This window comes from Fringilla coelebs (genome assembly GCF_963513975.1).
Source record: "Fringilla coelebs genome assembly, chromosome: 18".
Lineage (NCBI taxonomy): Eukaryota > Metazoa > Chordata > Aves > Passeriformes > Fringillidae > Fringilla > Fringilla coelebs.
The window spans coordinates 2,281,137-2,302,959 of record NC_140044.1 but is presented as its reverse complement, the minus strand read 5'-3'; the positions used below and the strand labels follow the sequence as shown (position 1 = coordinate 2,302,959).

The following is a 21,823-nucleotide window of genomic DNA, read 5'->3' as shown; positions in this document are numbered from 1 at the left end:
GGTGGGAGTTCTGAGTGAGGGGATCTGCACCTGCAGTGTCACCCAGGGAATTCCTGGTGGGAATTCTGAATGTGGGGATCTGCACCTGCAGTGTCACCCAGGGAATTCCTGGTGGGAGTTCTGAATGTGGGGATCTGCACCTGCAGTGTCAGCCAGGGAGTTCCTGGTGGGAGTTCTGAGTGAGGGGATCTGCACCTGCAGTGTCAGCCAGGGAATTCCTGGTGGGAGTTCTGAGTGGAATCTCCACCTGGTACCAGGGAGCTCCTGTGTTGCCCAGGGTGTGCCCTGGTGCCCCGGCGCAGCAGAGGGTCCCTCAGTCCATCATGGCTCGGAACTGCTGGGTGTACTTGGCCAGCTCCTCCGCCTGCTCCCGCAGCTCCCGGCTGGCCTCGGCGTTGGGGAATTTGAGGGCGGCGCTTTTGGTGGCCAGGGCCAGGTTCTTGAGCAGGCTGCAGAAGCGGCTGCTGCTGTGCAGGATGTCGCTCCTGGCCTCCCTCTCCTGGGTCTCCTGGCACAGGGAATCCACCAGCCTCTGGCCCACCATGATGATGAGTTTGCTGTGGGAGATGAAGATTTCGGGGGGCTGCTGGCTGCTGAGGCTGGCGGTGAACACGCCGAGGGCCTTGTGCAGGGCAGCGAAGCACAGCCTGCAGTGCTCGGGGAGGGGGATTTTCCTGGCAGGCTCCTGCCTGCCGGCATTTTCAGTCTTTTTTGCACATGGCAAGACCTGGAGAAAGGGTTAAAACAGAAATAGATTCAGCCTGGTGTCACACGCCGGCTGTTTCTTTGGCTGCTCTACACTGAATTTTTGTGGTCTCCAAGTGGCCACACCCCGGAGCCTTTACAGTAATTTCTCTTTCCATAAAGTGTTGGAAATTCTCCTGATTGCTTTTTCCCCCCTAAATACAGTTTTAATATTGGATAGCACACAAAGTGCTGCAGCTGAACATCAGTCCTTTACACAGTTCAGCCTTGAAGCTTTCAAATAATACAAAGCATTGATCTTTAATGGTCTTAATCAAGGTTATGAATGATTAAAAGAGTCAACTTTATGCCAGTGCATGACAAGATACTTTGAAATGCTGATTCTCACAGCCTTATCTCAAATGATGCTGAAAGGCAATAAAATAAACTGTATGACTTTAAACTGGAGTTGTTTGATTGAGGAAAATAAGTGTTCTTCACAGGTTTTCAGCAGTAATTTCATTTTCTGGGAAAATGATCTCTGAGAAGCAGATAGGTCTCTATGTATAGATATGTGTGTCTGAATGCAAATGACTCTGAGTTTTAGCAAGCACAGAAATCAGGGACTAAAAGCCCTCATAAATAATATTTTCAAAGTCAGAAATACCTTTGAGTTTGACTCTGTACTCTTCTTTGCTACTTTTTTACCTGAAATGACTTTCTGTGCCTGTTGCAAATTAAAATGAAAGCAAAGTTGAAACAACTACATGAAGTATTTAAATATAAATGTGGTTTTCTCTTATTTCATGGGGAAACAACTCCTTGTTCTGCAGCCTTCATGTTGCAAATAGAAATGGGGGATTTATTAGAAGGAGCTGTAGGTTTCTTTTCCTAAAAATGTAGTACCTGATCCTCCAAGATCTGAGGCTGAAACCAACATCAACAAAACATTTCAATGTAACATTCCCTAAATATTAAGGACAAACGGCATTTTTTTGGGAAACTAAGGGAGCTATTCTTAGTAGATACTTTAGTGATTCTAAGGAGATTCTTGCAATCATCCAAAATTATTCCAACAAATGAATGTGGTAATTCATAGAGTTTAATTCCTATGCAAACGGGATTTCCATCCAAGTTAGGAAGGAACATCTCTTGTCGTGCCAAACACAATGTAGGGGCAGGAAGAGAACTGTGAGAAAAAAGAGAAGTAAGGTATTGCTAACTTCCAGTGAAACCTACTTCCCAAATGAATTTAAGCTGGCAAGAATGATAAAAATGTTTGATTTTCTCTGTTGGTAAAAATTACTGCTCATTGTACATGTGCCATCCAGCACGGTCACAAAATCCTGGATCGGGAAAGTCTGGACAGTGGGATGTAATGCAAGCTGAATGTGGCATTGCAAAGTAAAATAGTGCTGATAGTTAACAGCCCAACAAAGGGTGAGGAGTTCAGAGAGGAAACCCCGGTGTCACTGACCTGTAACTGGACATAATCACAATCCTCGCTGCAATTTTCTTCTGGTTTCTGCACAGGGACCTGGCTTTGGACGGATTTCTCAGGAGCATTTCTCTGGAGTGACTCAATTTCTACTCTTCTTGGCACTGGGATCTGTTTTGCCATTTTGCATTCCGGGTTCATTTTTGGTTGCTTCTTTTCTTGCTCCTTCTCGTTCTTCCTGAAGAGCAGCTTCCCGTTGGCGATGATGATGGACACAAACCTCTTGATATCATCTGGAATTGTCCTGGCCACCATAACGAAGCGATCCAGGTCATCAGGGTTGTTCTGGGGCTTCCTGAGCACCAAAGCCTCCAGGGACCAGCTGCAGCTGTTGAGAGCTTCCCTCGTTTCTGTCAATATTTGGTAGGAGCTCATGAGGATTTCCAGCTGTTTTTTAATTCTGGCCTGCAGGTTGTTATCTGTGAGGTTGGAGGCGTTTCCCTTCAGGGCTTGAGCAAAGGCCAGGAACTCTCCCAGTGACACCTTTATGTGGTCCACTGCTCTGTGGATCTCCTCCAGGCTTTTCTCCAGGTGCTCCTGCAGTCTCCACTTGCTGCTCACAAAGATCATTAAACTGGCGATGGAGCTGGACACGCCGTGCTGCAGCCGAGTCAGGGTCTCGATGGCTTCTTCCAGCTCCAGTTTGATTTCTTGGACAGGCTCTGGTGATGGTGACAGCATAGAAGACGACTCAGCAGAAGAGCTGGAGGAGGAGAGAGTGTTGCTTCTGCTGTCTACACTAGAGACACACAAACTGTCATTTTCTGACTTGGCATCCATGGAGAGCTGTGGAGAAGCACCATGTTCTTGGTCACTGTTGTTTTCCATCTCTTTCTTGGAGTGCCCAGCACTGGGCAAACCTTTGGGAATATCATAAACGTTCTCCTCAGAGATCTGATTCTCAGCCTTGGCAGCCAGGAGCCTCGGGGGCAGCTCAGAGCTGCTGTTCTGTGGCAGGAGGAGTACGTCCCGTGAGGGTGGAACGTCGTAAAGGGGGATTTCTGGAAGTGTTAATTTCCGCTGCGCCGGTGGAATGTCGTACAGCTGTGGATTCCCAGCCTTGGCTTCAGTGGCTGTGGCTGGAGCCTTGTACCTGGCTGGGGGAATGTCATACAGCACCTGCTTCTCCACAGACTGCCCAGGAGGGTTGGCTTTGAATCCGGAATTTTCAGGGGATACCGGAATATCGTAAATCCATTCGGACTTCCGAGGGTTTGGCAAAGTGTTGAAATGGCCCCAGCACTTCTTCTGTGATTTATTTTCTGAGTCATCGAGCTCTCTTTTAGGAGGGACATCATATAACTGCAACAAAGTACAGAGGGTTCATAAACCGTCTTTTTAAATGAGAATGAGAACAGAACTGAATTCTCAGAGCACACAAATGTCTGCAACTCCACTGATGTTGATAGAACAGCACCACAGAAAGGCTGCCTGTATTTTTTATTTTCTAACATGCATAAGCTGCATGTATAAAAGGTAAAATATTTGGAGCACAGGTGATTAGATCCTACAGTAGAGTCCCCAGCCAGTGAAATCAGTAGACACTTGATTTTTTCCCCACTCACATGCACACCCTTTCAAGCAAGAAATCACCAGCAGACACCACTGACTCTGCTCAAACACCTTCAATGAATTTAATTTTTGCTTGGTACAGATATATGTCTGTACAGCTGGAGTCTCAGCTGGAAAAGGGGCATTCAGGACCATTTGTTGTGTAAGAAACAGTGGGGAAGAGATGGGAAACCTGTCCCTGCTCCAAGCCAGGCATGCCAGGAGTGACAGATTATTCTGTGCCCACCAAGCCTTACTTACATTGCCTGCTGGTGAGTCCTGGCTGCCAGCTCCTCCTTTTTCTGCCTTGGATGGGATGTTGTAAAGCTGCTTCTGCTCTGCCTGGAAGCTCTCAGCGGATCTGCCCAGCGTGGAGCCCTTCCGTGTGCTGGGGGGAGTGGCACCACTCTGCTCAAAGGGAAACAGAATGGTTTATTTTGATCCTTTTTAGAGCCCACTGGGGCCTTGAGTGGGATCAAAGGCTTTGGGTATGTGAGTAGCTTTGTGTCTGAGCAGGGATCACCCAGGAAATCTGTGGATAATGATGGGATGGGCTCAAGCCTGCACTGCCAGGGAGCAGCAGGGAGGCCCCTGCACTGCTCCAGTGCCACTCACACCTTGGTGTGGGAGATGACAGGACAGGCTGGGGGCTGGTGCCTGTCCCATCCTCAGGGGTGGAGGAAATGTGACTGTCACTTTAGGAGACGAAAGAACATGACATGGACTTGCTGCTCTTTCCAAGGAAAAAAAGGGGCTTTTTATTTTCTGACTCTAACATTTATAGATTTCCAGTGGATTGGAGGGTGACAGTGCCACCTCCCCAATGACACTGGACAAACCAACAGTCGATCAAATTTCTCCTCCTCTATAAAAGAATGCAAAACAATAAGTTATTTACATAAAGTGTGTGAGAAAGTTTGTCACAAGAATGTAACCATCAGAAGGCTTAGAAAATCTTAAAATATCAGGGTGACATGTGACATTCACTGAGCCCAGGGGAGTGGGGCAGCACCAGGGACAGGATTGTGTAACAGGACACATCACGATGATGTGACCAAACGCAGGGTGTGTTTTTCCCAGGAGGAGGGTGGTGGGGTGACATTTAATTTCTTGCTGGACGTGGGCTTATGACTCTTCTCTAAACACCCCCAAATCACCCCCACCAAATGACACCACCACATTTCCTCACAGATTCCAAGGCAGAGAAGGTGACAGGTCAATTCTACTGTCACCCTGTTTGCTTTTTGTAAAATTGGGAAGAAAATAATCTATTTTTAGCTGAAAACCTCAATTCTCCTGAGTTTCTTAGAAATTTTGAGCAATGTGTCTTAAATTTGGTGCATTTCTAGGAAACACTTCCATTTTTTCTGTCAGTAGGGCATTTCCCCATGGATTCCAAGGCAGAGAGGGTGACACTACTGATGTCTTATTGAATTCTCTGTGTCAGTGTCACTGATATCTATCAGTGTTACTGATAGAAAAACCAGAAGTGTTTATTAGAAATGCACCAGATTTAAGACACATTACTCTAAGAAATTCTGGAAAACTGAGGTTTCGAGCTAAAAGTAGATGATTTTCTTCCAAGTTTGACAAAAAGCAAACAGGGTGACAGTAGAACTGACCTGCAGACGTGCTCTGAGGTGCTCCAGGGGGGCAGCTGCAGGGAAGGAGGGGCAGGACTCACCTGTGGCAGCAGGGACCCGCGGTGCTGCGAGGAGGGGACATCGTACACCTCACCCCTGATGTTGGGGGCTGAAGCCCGGCAGGCTCTGGGCAAGGTAAACAGGTGCTTGGAGGGGAGAAAAAATAATATTAATAATAAAATTGCATCAGCAGGAAGCTTTAAAAAGTCATTCAGCTGAAAAATCCACTGTTGTAGTAATCACTCATAAGCGATAAAAACCTGCAGCTCTTCACTGAAAGTGAGAGACAGGAAGTGACCTTACAGGCAATAGCATGTTTATTCTCAAATAATTCTCCTTTACCAGCATTTCTGGTACATTTTAGATAAGATCTGACCTGGCACCAAGACAGTCTGCCTTACTAACCACAGGGCAGAAAAGATTTGGAGAAGATCCAGTTGCAGTTATCACTTAAATCTTTAAAATGCCCAAAAGCAGAACCACTTAAAAAAGGAAGTGGGGAAATTTCGACTTCTCCAAGGCCACAGTCATTGGGTCAAGCCAATTTAATGTCAGAGCAGCAGAAAAGTGCAGGCTGAGCATTATTCTGTAGTTATGAACAAATGACTAATTTGGAAGGATTAAACCTTGATGTCTTGTCCAGCTCCATAAACAGGGAATTATATCTTTGCAGTCAGATTCTCCTCTTTGATTAAAACATCATTTGAGCAGCCATGACCAGATCTGTGGGACCATTAATGTCACAAAATATGAATGCTGGGTTAGGACTTTTCTTTTTTGAAATCAACCACCAAAAGACGGAATTTTGTTCATCCAGCCTGCCTTTAGCCTGGCTGCCCTTAGCTGATTTATAAATGAGCCCTGGTAAACCACTGCCCTCCAGAAACACTGCTGGGGTGAGATATTACAGGAAATTTTAAACTGGTTTTAAACTGGAGGGAGTGATTCCCATTGTGCAAGTCCTGCAGCAGCTAAATGTAGGGGAAGTATGGTAGAGGAGCTTCACTCTGCCTGGTTCAGCTCTCATCTGGAAACAGGGAATGAGGGTGAAGACCAATCCCCTGACTGCTGTGATAGAGAATCACAGAGCCACAAAATGATCTGGGTTGGGAGGGATCTTCAAGACCATCTCTTCCATCCCCTGCAGAGGGCAGGAACATTTTCCACTATCCCAGGCTGCTTCCAATCCCCTCCAGTGTGGCCTGGAACTCCTCCAGGGATGGGGAATCCCGGGCAGCCTGTGCCTGAATATGAGCATCTTCCTTGCAAACAGAGGCACAACTTCCTTGAGGGAAAGGGTAAAAGATAAAAGATTTTAGGCCAGGTCTGCTTCCAGATGGACAAATCTGGGAATCCAGCAGAAAGGAAACTCACTGGATATCACATGTTGGCACTTTTGGAAGTCCTGGCAGTGGCAGTAGAACCAGACGGTGCCCTGGGTGTGAGGCAGAAGCAAGGAGGTTTCTCTGTGGGGTGAGAACACCCAGGCTCTGAGGGATTTATTCTTGTTTCACTGCTTTCAATCAGCTCCCTCAAAGACTCACAGCGGCTTTTCCCAGCTGCTCAGAGGACAGCTGAGTATGGCAGGAGCTTTGCCAGCTGTGCCACAGGATCTCTGTGGGATGGTCTGGATTGTTCTGTGCTCCCTGAGCTCCCCTGCCTTGGGGACGCCTTGTGACCACCAGGGTGCAGCTGGTGTGGGGACAGCTGGGACACTGTGCCACAGGCAGCCCCACTCTCAACTTCTGGACAATCATCAGAGGCTGGGACATTTCTTTTTCATTCTTTATTCTTTTTCATTCTTAGGCTAGGCACAGCTTAGGTGGATAAATTCATGAAATGAGGCAGCCAAGGAGCTGCTCTGCCAGACCATTCATCCACATAATGAATAGATGACATTTTCCACCTGATTTGCTGGCACAACATGCAAAATGGGTGCCAATCTCTGATACAGTTTGCCAATGGCTCCTTTAGGGTCTGGAATTTGGAGAAATCAATGACAGCAAGTGCAGAAGAGTCTCTTGTAGCTGTACTCGGTTTGAGTTTGAGCTATGGTTGTGCAGTGCACAAAGGAGGTTTTGGTCACCAGGGATGCCCTGAGTTTGTTGTTTTCCAGCGCCCACCTGGCACCCAGCAGGAAGCAGCAAGGAGGTTTCCATGACTGGCCTTCCACACAGCAGGAGGCAAGGTGGCTGAATGAGCTCCATAAATCAAAGGATCATTAATTCAGCCTAAAACACTATATAGCTGGATCTTCTTCCTTTTCCTTTCTCAATTAGAATTTCAAATGTGATTTCCATACACAGGATAAAGAGCCACCCAGGGCTGGAGAGCTCACAGAACTGAACAAAACCTCGCATTTGAACTCTGTCCCCACCTGCTCTATTTCTCTTTCATTATGAAACATTCCCCACTCATTTTTTCCTGAAGAAAGCGCAAGGTTTTGATGTAAAAAACCAGTGAGATGTAATCAAATTGCATGTTCCATGTATGTTTGAATGTCAAACACGAGGAACTGGGAGAAAGAAGAGCCAGGCCAGGCAGCTGTAATGAAACCTTGGAAAACCAGTTTGTTCTCCTCTATAACTGGGGGAACTGGTGGCAGCTCTCCTCCTGTACACCTTGGTCAACATCTCAGCAGCAGCAAAAATGGGCTGGGAGAGAAACTGGTTGAGGGTACACAACAAAACTTGGTGTCCTTCTGTGTGTCTGGCAGGGGCTGCTGCTTGGTGCAAGCCTAGTGACAGCCCAAGAGACAGGCAGCAGCATTCTGAGCTTGCTGAGCTGCTGGAGAGAGTAAAAACCAGACCAAAGCCAGCTATCAGACACCAAAGGGTGATTTTTAAAAAATTATGGATCATGTTCCTGTGCAGATGGATGCAGAGACTCCACATGTGCCCAGAAGGCTCTGGATGGCTGCTGGAGAAAGTTCTGTGTCTTGTTATTTTAACTTTGTAAATAATTTATAGATTCTCCCAAACAAATGGTATATTCTTTACTTCCTGCCCTGTTTTACAGCTGTTTTAAACTGTCAGAAAGGTGAGGGAGCACAGAATACAGAGACTTTCATCTGTCACCCAGAGCAGCGTTTCTCACCCCATGCTATAAACTGATGGGAATTTCCTAAACACCATCCATTCTTCTGCTGCAAACCCCACTGAAAATCTCAGGCTTCCTTATTTCCCTGCTCCCAGCCATTGTTTTAATAACAACACCTGGTTTTTTAGAGCTCACCTGGTGCGTGGAGCGCTTGGTCTGCTTGCTGAGCAGCGTTTCTCACCCCATGCTATAAACTGATGGGAATTTCCTAAACACCATCCATTCTTCTGCTGCAGACTCCACTGAAGATCTCAGGCTTCCTTATTTCCCCCCTCCCTGCCACTGTTTTAACACCACCTGGTTTTTTAGAGCTCACCTGGTGCGTGGAGCGCTTGGTCCTCTCGCTGAGCAGCTGCGCCGCCAGGGCCGGCACCTGGTACACGGCCGGGGGCTGAACCCAGCCCTCCATCTTCTCGTAGGTGGCCGAGGGCACGGTGGCCTTGGGCACGGAGGGCACGGAGGGCACCTGGTAGATGCTGTGTGCGGCTGGCAGCTCGGCGGAGGGCGGCAGGAGCTGCAGGCGGTTGGCGGGGGCCAGGCCGTGGTGGCCGTGCAGGGAGCAGCGCCACCAGCCCTGGCTGCCCGCCACGTGCTGCTCCAGCACCGTCACGATGTCCCCTCTGCGGAACGCCAGCTCGTCTGAGCACTCCGCCTTGTTGTCGTAGAGCGCCTTGGCCAGGCTGTGCTGGGGACACGGAGCACACCCACAGTGTCACATCGTCACTTTGTCACATCGTCACACTGTCACACCCATGCCAGGCTCCTCGCTTCCAGCCTGGTGTTCCCACCTTGCTGGGATCCCCTTTCCATCTGAGTCTGGTTTGATTCACCCACCCCTTTGTGCATTGAACAGCCTCTCTCCAGCACTGCTGTCACTTTGTTGTTGCAGTAAGGCAGGAAAATCACCAAGAAAGGCTCCATAAAATCAGGCTGCTCTGGCTGGCCTGTCATTTCCTCTAAGGCAAGCTGGCACTGTGCAAGTTCCCATGGAAAGCAATCCTGGTGTGAGCAGTTGTTTACATAATCATCTATTCCTGGGTAAAACCAACCAGTTTTTACACCATTAGATAGAAAAATGAAAACTGTCCCTCACAAACAACTTTCCCTGCATGTCCAGCCCAGGGTTTGAGTGCCCAATCCATACAGGATAACAACTTGTTACTGACCAATAAAGTGATTGGCAAGAAAGCTCCTGACCATTGGAGTCCCACAAGGTCTGTAAAACTGGATAAAAAGGAGTTCTGGGAATGAAGAATGGGCTTGCTCCACCATGGAGAAAATGGAGTCTGTGGGATTTATTCCCAGACTTTGTGTCTGCTACGGTCAGTGCAATAAAGAAATAGATAATAAAATTACTGTGATACATTTCTTCATCACCTTTTCCTGCTTGAGGCCTTTAAAGAGCATTGCTAATCTTCATAATTTAGATTTATTATATTAGACTTACACATATTCACTTATAAGCTAAAACACAAGAAGTTCCACCTCAAAATAAGGAAGAATCCTCTTTCCATGAGAGCCCTGGAACAGCTGCCCAGGGAGGGTGTGGATCTCCCTCTCTGGAAACACCCCAAACCCACCTGGATGCATTCCTGCCACCTGCTCCAGGTGACCCTGCCTCGGCAGAAAAATAGGGATCTATTCTGTGATCCCTATATAAAAACTAGTGGTTTTCCCATTGTCATTCTGTGAATTCTTCATCTCATAACTACTCATTACAAGATCATAGAATCATAGAATGCTTTGGGTGGGAAAGGACCTTTAATATCATCTCATCCCACCCCTGCCATGGCAAGGACACCTTCCACTGTCCCAGGTTGCTCCAACCTGGCCTTGGACACTTCCAGGGATGGAGCAGCCAGAGCCAGCAGGTAGCTTTAGTCACCTGAGGCATGTTTGCAAAGGGTAGAGAAAGCTGTGGATGACATTTTTTTAGGGTTTCTTTCAGTACAAGATGGATTTTGCTTTCAGCTTTAAAATGGACTGTCTGCTCCCCAGCCAGTGGGACACTGGCTGTGCCTCAGCATGAATTTCTTATCAGAAAGTGCAAGTAATGTCCAGAGAGATAGCACCCAAATAGGAAATGTGATGCCTTGTATTTTTGTGCAGAGCATTTGCTGTGAGGCAGCAGCTGGCCTGAAGCTGCAGCACAAGAACTCAAATTTGTCAGCTCAGCTGGCGACAAGGGCCCGCTGTTGGCTGCAGGCATTTCATGAACAATGGCTTTCTGTGGGACAAGGGCAGCTGCCAGGGGGGACAGCAGCCCCTTGGCCTCCTGGCCCAGCTTGGCTTTTGCCTTGAACATGGGAGTCACTTTGGGTTGGGACAATGCCAAATGTTGGAGTCAGGCCCCCAGGAATCCCCCCTGGGCCGGGCCTGGGCTGCACACTGGCAAAAAAAGGAGAAGAGCCAACTTTTCCTGTTATTCATCAACACTGCTGGGTCACCAACACATCCTGGGCTGGATGCTGGATGCTGCACAGACACACTTCTGAAGGACAGACCCTCTTCTTCAGCCCTGGGGAGGGTGGGCAGAGGAAAACTCTGCCCCTTTTCCACATGAAGAGCCTTGGCCAGGCACACGCAGGAAATGGGTGAAGGGCCAGCAAGGCTGGGCTCAGGGTGTGAGCCTGGCTGGGGCACACCCAGCAAGGCTGGGCTCAGGACCTGAGCCTGGCTGGGGCACACACAGCAAGGCTGGGCTCAGGGTGTGAGCCTGGCTGGGGCACACACAGCAAGGCTGGGCTCAGGACCTGAGCCTGGCTGGGGCACACACAGCAAGGCTGGGCTCAGGACCTGAGCCTGGCTGGGGCACACACAGCAAGGCTGGGCTCAGGACCTGAGCCTGGCTGGGGCACACACAGCAAGGCTGGGCTCAGGACCTGAGCCTGGCTGGGGCACACACAGCAAGGCTGGGCTCAGGACCTGAGCCTGGCTGGGGCACACACAGCAAGGCTGGGCTCAGGGTGTGAGCCTGGCTGGGGCACACACAGCAAGGCTGGGCTCAGGACCTGAGCCTGGCTGGGGCACACACAGCAAGGCTGGGCTCAGGGTGTGAGCCTGGCTGGGGCACACACAGCAAGGCTGGGCTCAGGACCTGAGCCTGGCTGGGGCACACACAGCAAGGCTGGGCTCAGGGTGTGAGCCTGGCTGGGGCACACACAGCAAAGCTGGGCTCAAGGTGTGAGCCTGGCTGGGGCACACACAGCAAGGCTGGGCTCAGGGTGTGAGCCTGGCTGGGGCACACACAGCAAGGCTGGGCTCAAGGTGTGAGCCTGGCTGGGGCACACACAGCAAGGCTGGGCTCAGGGTGTGAGCCTGGCTGGGGCACACACAGCAAGGCTGGGCTCAAGGTGTGAGCCTGGCTGGGGCACACACAGCAAAGCTGGGCTCAGGGTGTGAGCCTGGCTGGGGCACACACAGCAAGGCTGGGCTCAGGGTGTGAGCCTGGCTGGGGCACACACAGCAAGGCTGGGCTCAAGGTGTGAGCCTGGCTGGGGCACACCCAGCAAAGCTGGGCTCAGGGTGTGAGCCTGGCTGGGGCACACACAGCAAGGCTGGGCTCAGAACCTGAGCCTGGCTGGGGCACACACAGCAAGGCTGGGCTCAGGGTGTGAGCCTGGCTGGGGCACACACAGCAAGGCTGGGCTCAGGATGTGAGCCTGGCTGGGGCACACACAGCAAGGCTGCCCTTCCTATGTGCACCCACACAGTTGACAGGAGCCTTTGGTTCACACTGTGGTTTTAAAAGACATCTAAATATTGACATTTCCCTTTTCCTGTGGAAACAGCACCCACAAGATGCTGCTGAGCCTTATTTTATAAGCAGAGACCCAAACCTTTCTATCAGAGGGGTCCCTGCTCGAGGCACAGCGCAGGTTCCCTTGGTTTGGCCAATAAAGATGTGCAATATCCCAGGGCCAGCAGCCCCCAGCCTGAGGCCAGGCTGAGGCAGGACACAATGGCTCAGATTTTGCATTTCTGGAGCTCACATCTGTGATCAACACAAACCCAGGTTCCTCTAGAATCATCCCAAATCAAGCCAAGCAGGGGATTAATTAATGAATCAATTAAATCATAGGGCACTCTGGGGAACCTGCCCTAGCTAGAAAACAGATCTGCTCATGGATCATCTCATATCCCATCCAGACAGCTGGAATGGAAAAAATGAAGAAGATTTTGACTTTACAAGTGATGGAGACAAGCCCTCAACTCCAGTCTGTAGAACATGACTGAACTGAGAGATTGTCAGACCTCACACAAGCAGGGTCAGTGGAGCTCTTAAAAAAAAGAGATTAAAAAGGGAAAAAAAAAAAAAAACCCAAAGAAACAAACCCCAAAGGTTTTCCAGCTAAGGTAGGGCTTAATTGAATTCCAACTTTCAGGACAAACCCTCAATACTGGGGAGTTGGAGAGCACATCTTTGCCATCTCCCGCCGTATTTCACTATTTCAGCAAAATGCAGAGCATCTCAGCAAGGTGCAGAGCATCTCAGCAAGGTGCAGAGCATCTCAGCAAGGTACAGAGCATCTCAGCAAGGTGCAGAGCATTTCAGCAAGGTACAGAGCATCTCAGCAAGGTGCAGGGCATCTCAGCAAGGTGCAGGGCATTTCAGCAAGGTGCAGGGCATCTCAGCAAGGTGCAGGGCATTTCAGCAAGGTGCAGGGCATCTCAGCCCCCCAGCAGGGGCTCAGGAGGTGAGTGCTCGCTCCCACTCTGCCTGCAGGGCCCTGGGCAGGGTTACCTGCAGGGCAGGCTGTGGGACAGAGCCCAGCCCTGCCTGCTCCCCCAGCTCCCCGGAGGTGTGTGAGGCATCCCTGTGGCAGCCCCTCCTCTGCTGTGAGCACAGCCATCCCTGCCCTGCCCTGGCTCTAAACAAGGGCTGCATTCCCGGATCCCGAGCCCTCCGGGCTGCTCAGGGAGCAGGGCTGTGCTGGGGGGCGCTGGGAGATGCGTTTTCCCTGATATCCAGCAGAGCTCTGGCTGTGCCGTGTTCTCTGGTGCTTTGTGTGTTGTGTCTCTAAATACCCAACGTGTAAAAAGCACTGAAGCACCACAGGTGAGGTCCAAGGGATTTTCCTTCTTTGCTTGCTGCCTCATCCCCATCAGCAGCCTTGTAAAACCTCTCCTAAGACAAAGAACATCCTAAAAGCCCCACAAAAAGCACCTAGAGAGGCAGTGCTGGGGCTCTGCTCTCACTGAGTGGGTTTGAACCAGCTGCTGACAAAGCACAGACCTGGAAAAGACAAGAAAGTGTCCCCTGCAGCCCCTCCCGAGGCACTGGGACCCCCAGAGCCCACAGGCACCCCAGGGCAAAGGAGCTGGGTCCCACACTGGAGGGACTGACAGTGCAGGGTCCCTGGAACAGCTTCACTCCAAAAGTTCTCATCTAGCTGCAAGTGCATCTCCTTTATTGGAACACAGCTCAGATGTGGAGAGAGTAATTCCCCTCCCAGAGTGGACTTGTCACATCTTTGTTGTTTGCAGATCCTTATCCAGCCCTGCTCCATCTACAAAGCCTTGGCAGCCCTTGGGAGTCATAGGAATGAAAGCTGCTACCTCATGTTTATTAATGGAGAAATTGTAATTAGGGGCAGTAAAGCTGATCAGTGCCCAGTTCTATAATGTAAAATTTTATACCCTCAGAGTGACATCTGTGCTCTGTGTACACAATAGATATTTATGCTAAGGATGAAATGTCCCACTGTTACTAAAATCTCCTGATGCCTCTCCTATCCCAAGCCTGATCTTCATGCAACAGAAAAAAATATCATTATTAAATATATACAAACATTGCTAGAAAAATCCAAGTGGACACAGTGATGTACAGCACATGATAATTTCAGCATCTTGCCCACAAGCTTCACAAAATAATTTCTCTATGCCCCCATCCCACTCAGTTTGTGTTTGGAAATCTCAATTTGCTACCCTGTATTATTTCATGTGAATGGGTACTGCACATTTCACAGCACTTCAGATAAAAACGATATTTTTCATTTATTATCTTCACTTTGCTTCTTAAAAACCCCTGTTGAGATCATGTAAATAAAGAGTTTAATCCCGGGAGGTTTTGTGGATCAAGAGAAATATTTCTCATGTTGCACATCAATATATGAGTGAGCTCTTTTACTGCAGGAAAGTGGGACTTAAAATATTTGAGGGGGAAGAGATACGGGGTTGTGTTTGTTAAACAGTTCTGCTCATACATCAGAGACACCTCTGACATGTTTACAGAGCAGCTTCCAGTTAATCTCTTCACCTCCCAGCAAAGCTGCAGAAATAAACATTCTCCATCATCCCTTAGCTGGGAACAGGCTTCCCTGAGAATTCCCTGTTAAACCCCAGACCATGGTGAGTCACTTCAATTTTGCTCAGTTAATTGTAGAGGCTTCACATCAACATCCACAGAAAAAGAGGAGAATTTACCTTAAAAACTCCAAATCATTCTCCACCTGCATGTGCAGCATTTCCCATGACCTGCAGAAGGTCCTTCTGCATTTCTTTGTTTTGTTTGTGTATTTTGGAAAATAACTGTTCAGCTCATACAGGAGTTTTGTGTGAGCTTTGAGGAGGAATGAACATCAGGACTTGCTTTTATTGCTTTTATTGATTTTGTGAAAGTGGAAGCAGGTGCTGATCAGCAGGTTTTGAATTCTAAATTTGATCAAATACAGAAGCATCACTTAAAAAAATCAAGCTTACAAGTCCTGCAGCTGCAGAGGTGGGAATTACAAGCTGGAGTTCTGCTAATTTCCCCCAAACTCTCTTTTCTCCACAAATGAAGCCAATCAAATCCTGGCTGTGTTAAAATCACCAGAAGGGGCAAGTGCAGCCAGGATTTCACCCCACTCAGAGCATTTTTACGGGAGTGCTCTCATGCCCAAGCTCAAGGGAAAATAAACTGCCCCTTCCTGCTGCTCCCTGTGGGAGCGTTCCTGGGGCTTGGGTCCTCAAACCTTTCTTTTTCCCATTTGCACCCAATCACTTCAGGGTTTTTTGATTTTTTAAAACCTTTTAGTATCCTAACTACACCAGACTACATTTATTTCTGAACGTGGCTTTACAGCCACAGCAAGTCCTGCTGAGTACAGGTTGGGCACTCCCCAGAGCAGGGTCCTCACCCTCCTGTGAATCAGCCAAAGCATCCCCGGGGCAGCTCGGCAGGAGCAAATGGCACATTTTTCATTGAGAGCTGGACACTTTTCAGGAATTCCTGCTGCTGGAGGTGCCAGGGTGCTGTCCCTGCATGCTGTGCCCTTTTTCCCTGCTGTGGCAGCAGTGGAGAGCCCGAGGGCAGGCTGGGTTTCTGATTCACCAAGAAGCAGCAGCAGCAGCACGGCTCCCACAGCTGCGACTGCCTGGGGCTCCCTGGCTGCACTGAGCAGCCCCCAAAGTCTTGTCCTCCCCCCCAAAGTCTTGTCCTCCCCCCCAAAGTCTTGTCCTGACCCTCCAAAGTCTTGTCTTCACCCTGCCCTGCACCCAGCCCTGCAAGCTGGTGTTTCTGAGCAGATGAATGAAATGCATTGAATACACTGAGGAATGGATGGTTGCTGGGTGAGTATCACTGAAATCCTCACATTTCTCCAGGCAGAGTGGGGTTTCCAGCTGGGCTAATCCCTGGTGTGAGTGCCCAGGTCCAGGCAGCAGCTGGACTCTGCTCCCTGGCTGTCATTAGCAGGGGACACATGGTGACAGCACAGCCCTGCCCTGCCCAGCTGCCGGGGCTCAGCTGGGACCCGCTGAGCCCCTCCTTGTCACAGCCCGAGCCCTGCTCTGCACAAAGCCCAGCCTAGGCTGGGGCAAAACCGGGGACAAACGACTGCAAAACGGGTTTGATCCATCCCTCATCCCCCCCACACACCAGGAGAAAAGAGTATTTCCTAAAAATGAGCACTCCTTTCCTCTTCTGAGCCCCAGCAGCTCTGCAGGATGTGGCCAGTCCTTACCCTCGAATGCAAAGGCTTTCCCAGGCTCAGACTGAAATTACTTGGCATTTTCCTCATCACACAGTGACCTCAATTCTTGAGACATTTCCATTACCCATTTTCTGGGAGTCAATGCAAAAACATCATCTCTTTTGAGGTAATACACTGCTCAACTCTTAACCTCGTTTTTTCCGAGACAACGTGGAAGTGACCAGTCTGAGTCACTCATGATCATTTTTAATAAACTTGTCATTGCTCAATGTACACAGAACAAACCCTCACCCTCCTCTGCCACACTGATGCTCTTGAGAAACTGTTAATTTGGATTATATTTTAAAAATTCAGACCATGTGCTCCATTCGTGAAGTGCAATCAGCTGAACACACACATCGCAAAGAGACCCCACCAGATGCAGATTTTACCCTCTAACCACTACAAATGGAATCAGGAAAGTCACCAAATCAACTGCAGCAGAAAGAAAAGAGCCCAGTACTTACACTGACCTTCATTTTGCTGTGTTTCCCTGTTAGTCCATCACCTGAGCAGCAGCAGCAGCAGGAGGAGGAGGAGGATGTCCCCAGCCCTGCCAGTGGGTCAGGCAGCTCTGGAGGCTCTGGCTGGAAGCCTGGAGAGGGAAAGCTCAGCCTCTGCCACCTCCTGCTCGCTGGGAGCCCCAGGAAAGCAGCTCTGGGAATGGGGGGAGCTCATTACGTGGCAGAATTCTCTCCAGGGAGCCCCTGGCTGCAGCTGGTGATGTGCAGGACACACAGACTCCCCTGCAGGGAGTGCCTGCCCTGCTCTGAACAGAAAACCCGGGGCAGCAGGGCTGGACCAGGAAAAGGGCTGGATTTGGAAGCATTTTTGCTGCAGCATTTTTTACTCCTGGTTTGTTGTGTTTGGGGTTTTTGTTTGTTTGGTTGGTTGGTTAGTTTTTTTTTTTTTTTTATTTTTTTTAAAACTTCAAAGTGGTGTGAGTTTTGATACGCTTTTAATCAGGCTTTAGAAAACAGAACAGATCCCCTTTGTGGTTATAAATCCCCTGCCAAACCACCTCACCTTGCAGAGACAGAAAACCCAAGGAGGAAAGCTAAACACGACCTGACACTGAAGGGTTTTGTTGCTTGAACTGTTTAAAAAATCCTTGAATATTGGTAAAGCATAATTAAAATTTATTATTTAAAATTATTAATCTTTGCTATTTGCATGGCAACAGCTGAGTCCTGGTCATGCTGGTGCACAGGTTTTACCACTTTGGACTCAGGATATCTTGGGGGTTGTAAAATTTTTAGTGGTTTTGCCTCTGTACATGCTGGCTTTTCTCTGGTAAAAGCCTCTTCCTTCCTCTTTCCACAGTAGCGTCAAGATTAAATTAGACATTGCTTCCCAAAGCCACAATCCTGTAGCTAGAAAAGACTTTAATATCTTGAATAGAAAATGCTGAATTGAAAAGCTTCATCAACAAAATCTACACCTCTGGGCTGGGAGCAAACCAGCTGCTGTGCAGAGGAGAAAGAATTCCTGGCACAAACCAGCCCATTTCAGAGCCTTTGTGGTTTTTCTCTTCTTTCTTTTTTATTTTTTGAACATGAGGAGCAGCAGTTTGAGCCCTTCAGACACTTCATGAAGCTGATCAGGAGCCATTCATTTGCTACCCTGGAGTTTTTCAGGTGCTCCAGCATTTGGAAGGATGGAGTAGTTACAAACCCACAGTTTGTGGCCACAGAACTACTTTCAAATACAATTAAATATTCCCATGAATGAACCCCTGCTATGCAGGGACACCTCCCACTGCTCCAGCCTGGCCTTGGGCACTGCCAGGGATCCAGGGGCTGCTCTGGGCATCTGTGCCAGGGCCTGCCCACCCTCCCAGGAAAGGACTTTCCCTAATATCCAACCTGCCCTCTGTCAGTCTGAAGCCATTCCCTGTGTGCTGTCCCTCCACCCCTTAGAAATCCTCTCTCTCCATCTTCCCTGCAGCTCCTCCAGAGCTTCTCCTGTGCAGGTGAGCAATGCCAGCTGTGCCAGCAGAGCTGCTCCATCCCTCTGCCCATCCTGGAGCCTCCTCTGGGCTCCAGCAGCTCCAGCTCCTCCCAGGTGCCAGGGCTGGACAGGTGAGATCTCACCTGGGCACAGAATCTCTGTCACCCCCCAGTTGGTGCGTGAGGAGGGGAGATGTGAACGGGGCATTTTAGGGGAGAAAAACTGCAGATCCACTTCAAGCACATCCAAAGGCTCTCCCATTTCCCTCAGCCAAAGCTGTGGCCCTGCAGGAGCTCACAGGGGTTTGAAGTTGCAGCGAGGGCTGCAAGGCTTCCTGTGCTGCCCCTGGATACGCAACACCCACAACCAAACAACAGCCCTGGCTGAGCTCTCACTGAGCTCCTCTCACAGGGGCTTGCCTCTGCAGGTGCAATAGTTGGGGCACAGGGATCATTGCAGAGCATTTCCTGCCACAGCAATGCTGCTGAGACTTCAAGGAGTCCAGAGAGTAGAAAAAAACTCTTTGTATTTTATATAATTCAAGTATTATAATTAACAGTACTGCCAGGGTGGTAGGGGACTTTTAAAGAGTTCATCAGTGATGTTGCAGAAAGAATTTTCATTTTTTATTACTCAGCTGAAGTTGACTGGGTGGGCTCTGGTCATGTCTAAAATGCTCACAGCAGAACAGGTGATCAGTTTGCTACCATTATTTTGATTTATTGACAATCCACTCAAGACAACTGGAAATATATGTGTAATAGAAAGTTCTTCTATAGAGAGATGAAAAATACCCTGCCTCAGTTACTGATGACTCAATGTGAAAAGTAGCCCCCTAATCTTTACAAGCCTTGATGGAAAATTTGGAGTGTAAAAAAATGACTCATTGAACTCCTACTAAGCTTTTCTTCCCCACTACATTTTGTATTCCATTTCCAGGAGGCAGTTTATTTACAGTAAACACTGAGATCATAATCCACGATGAAAATCCTAATTCCAGTACACTTATTAGACTTGCAGACAGCAGGACAGCAGGCATTGACTTTGAATCAAGATTTCAGCATTCTCCAACCCTTATAGCTGCAGCAGGACCTCTGACCTATTGAAAATTAATCTAGATGGAATGTGGATACAGAAATAAATGTAACAAACCTTATAGGCTGGATCCACTCTTTCAAAATAGGAACACAGAGTGTTTCAAAATGCTTTCTGGTTTGTATGTAACATAAAGAAATGATGTCATGCAAGAGGGCAGCAGGACTGGCAAAGGAAGGATCTATGTCTCTAATGTCACTGCAGCTCAGCTGGAAGGTGGAGCCTTGATACTGTATCTTTATAATTTCACAAATGTGCTTATTTTGTTTGTTTTCAATTCTGCTTTATCCAGGATCCTCGCCAAGAAAATGTTTCTCCCAGTCAGTGATTTTGTCACCATGGAAAGCACAGGGGGACATCAGGGACAGGAGCCTTCTGCCCCCTGAGATGAGGAACCCAAACACTTCACAGAGCCACAGAACTGAGGTTGGCAGAGAGCTCTGAGACCACCGAGTCCCAGCTGTGCCTGATCCCCACCCTGTCCCCAGTGCAGAGCCCTGAGTGCCACCTCCAGGAATTCCTGGGACACCTCCAGGATGGGCACTGCAAACCTCCCTGGGCAGTTCCAATCCCTGAGCCCTTTCCATGGGGAAATTCCTGCTGTGCCCACCCTGAGCTGCCCTGGCCCAGTTCCCTCTGCTCCTGTCCCTGTTCCTGGGAGCAGATCCTAAATCCCCCCCAGCTGTCCCCTCCTGGCAGGGAATTCCAGAGAGGGAAAAGATCCCTGGGGATCCTCCTTTGCTCCAGGCTGAGCCCCTTCCCAGCTCCCTCAGGAATTCTCCATTCCCTTTCCAGCTCCTCAGGGTTCTCCATTCCCTTCCCAGCTCCATTCCCTGCCCTGGACAGCTCCAGCCCCTCAGTGTCTCTCCGGCCATGAAGAGCCGGAACCAGAGGGATCTCATCACTGCTACTTCCAACATCACCAAGAATCCCACTGAATTCAAACCCCAAACCCTTCCCTACCCAAAACCCAGACCTACCTTTGCAGGTGTGCTGCTCCTTGGGTTTCCATCCATGGTTGTCACTGTGCACTTGGAGCAGCACAGAGAACCAGGGGGTCGGGGACACCTCAGCCGTGCCCGGGCGCTGCGTGTGGGGAACTCCTCTCAGCAAAGTCCATCTGACAGCTCAGCCCCCAGCAGCCCTCGCAGCTTGGAGAGAAGGTTCTCAAGTGAGATAATATCTGAGACAACAGGAGATGAAAGGAGGGCACAATAAAACCCCAAAAAAAGCCCTTTTGGCGACTTGAAGTAAGAAAACGCCGCGTCAAGTGGGATTTTCCTTGGTCTTCCTGCACCAACTTGTCGCAGTTAAGCAGTGGGAAGTCTGAGCCCTCTGCCCGTGCTCCTGTTTCCTCTTTTGCAGCAGTGAGAGCCGGGCTGTGGCACAGTGAGGAGCTGCACAGCCCTGATAAGACGCCCCTGCCACAGTCCCAGCAGTGCAGGATTTCACTGCCAGCTCCTCCCGGCTTTCCAGGCAGGCTTGGCTCTCATGAGGAAGCAGGAGCCCGTCAGGAATTCAAGGCACCTCCAGACCCTCACAGGGAAAGGTGCTTCCAGTCAGGGAAGGGTTTGGGTTGGAAGGGGCTTAGGGACCACCTCATTCCACAGGCAGGGACACCTTCCAGCAGAGCAGGCTGTTCCAAGCCCATCCAGCCTGGCCTTGCACACTGAATTTCACCCCGGGGTTCATTTTCTCCCTCAATAGGATGAGTTCAGCTTCTCCCAGCCCTTCTTTCTCAAACAGAAACCCAACAACCTTGTGGCCTCAGGAGGATGCCCAGGATATGACAGACAGCAGGGTGCCAGTGGCAGGATGGTTTTGTGTTAAAGAAGTAACTTTTTGCTCTCGCACTGTGAGTTCAAGCCCCCAGAACTACAGAAGTTTGAGGTGAGAGCTCCCCCTGTTCACAATCACAGCGGTGCTTTAACACATAAACCACAAAAGAGGCTCTTAAAAGCAGATTCCAAACACCAGTAACAAGTGCATGAATTACAGACAGGTGCTTTAGCAGAACTAAAAACAAGGTGGCACTCCCAAAATAAAAAAGCCACTGCTGTCACCCATCCCACATCACGCCTCAGTGACTGTGTCAGGACTTCCCTTTCCCTGCCCCCAGCTCTGCTTCTCCTGGTTTCCCCACCAAAAAGGCACCAGCACCACCATCCCGCAGCACCACTGCTTCTGGAGGGTTACCCACGCAGAGGCACCGGAGCAGCACAGGGCATTCAGCCTCAGAAATGTTCTGCATACAGGGAGCTTTTCAAGAGAAAATTAAATTTCATTATTTAAATAAAAATCTCCCACATTCTACATTTTGAGTCTGTAATTTTACCTGATTCAGGTGG

At 49.3% G+C, this 21,823-nt stretch overlaps 1 protein-coding gene across 1 annotated transcript; it reads right to left on the bottom strand.

Moving 5' to 3' along the window:
• Positions 1 to 313: 313 nt before the first annotated feature.
• CASS4 (Cas scaffold protein family member 4) lies at positions 314 to 21,726 on the bottom strand (the record flags this gene model as incomplete). Its single annotated transcript, XM_084217813.1, has 7 exons — positions 314 to 727; positions 2,162 to 3,484; positions 3,995 to 4,141; positions 5,418 to 5,522; positions 8,792 to 9,160; positions 20,456 to 20,506; positions 21,619 to 21,726. 7 exons carry the CDS (start codon positions 21,724 to 21,726, stop codon positions 314 to 316), a joined length of 2,517 nt encoding a protein of 838 aa, XP_084073939.1.
• Positions 21,727 to 21,823: the final 97 nt, after the last annotated feature.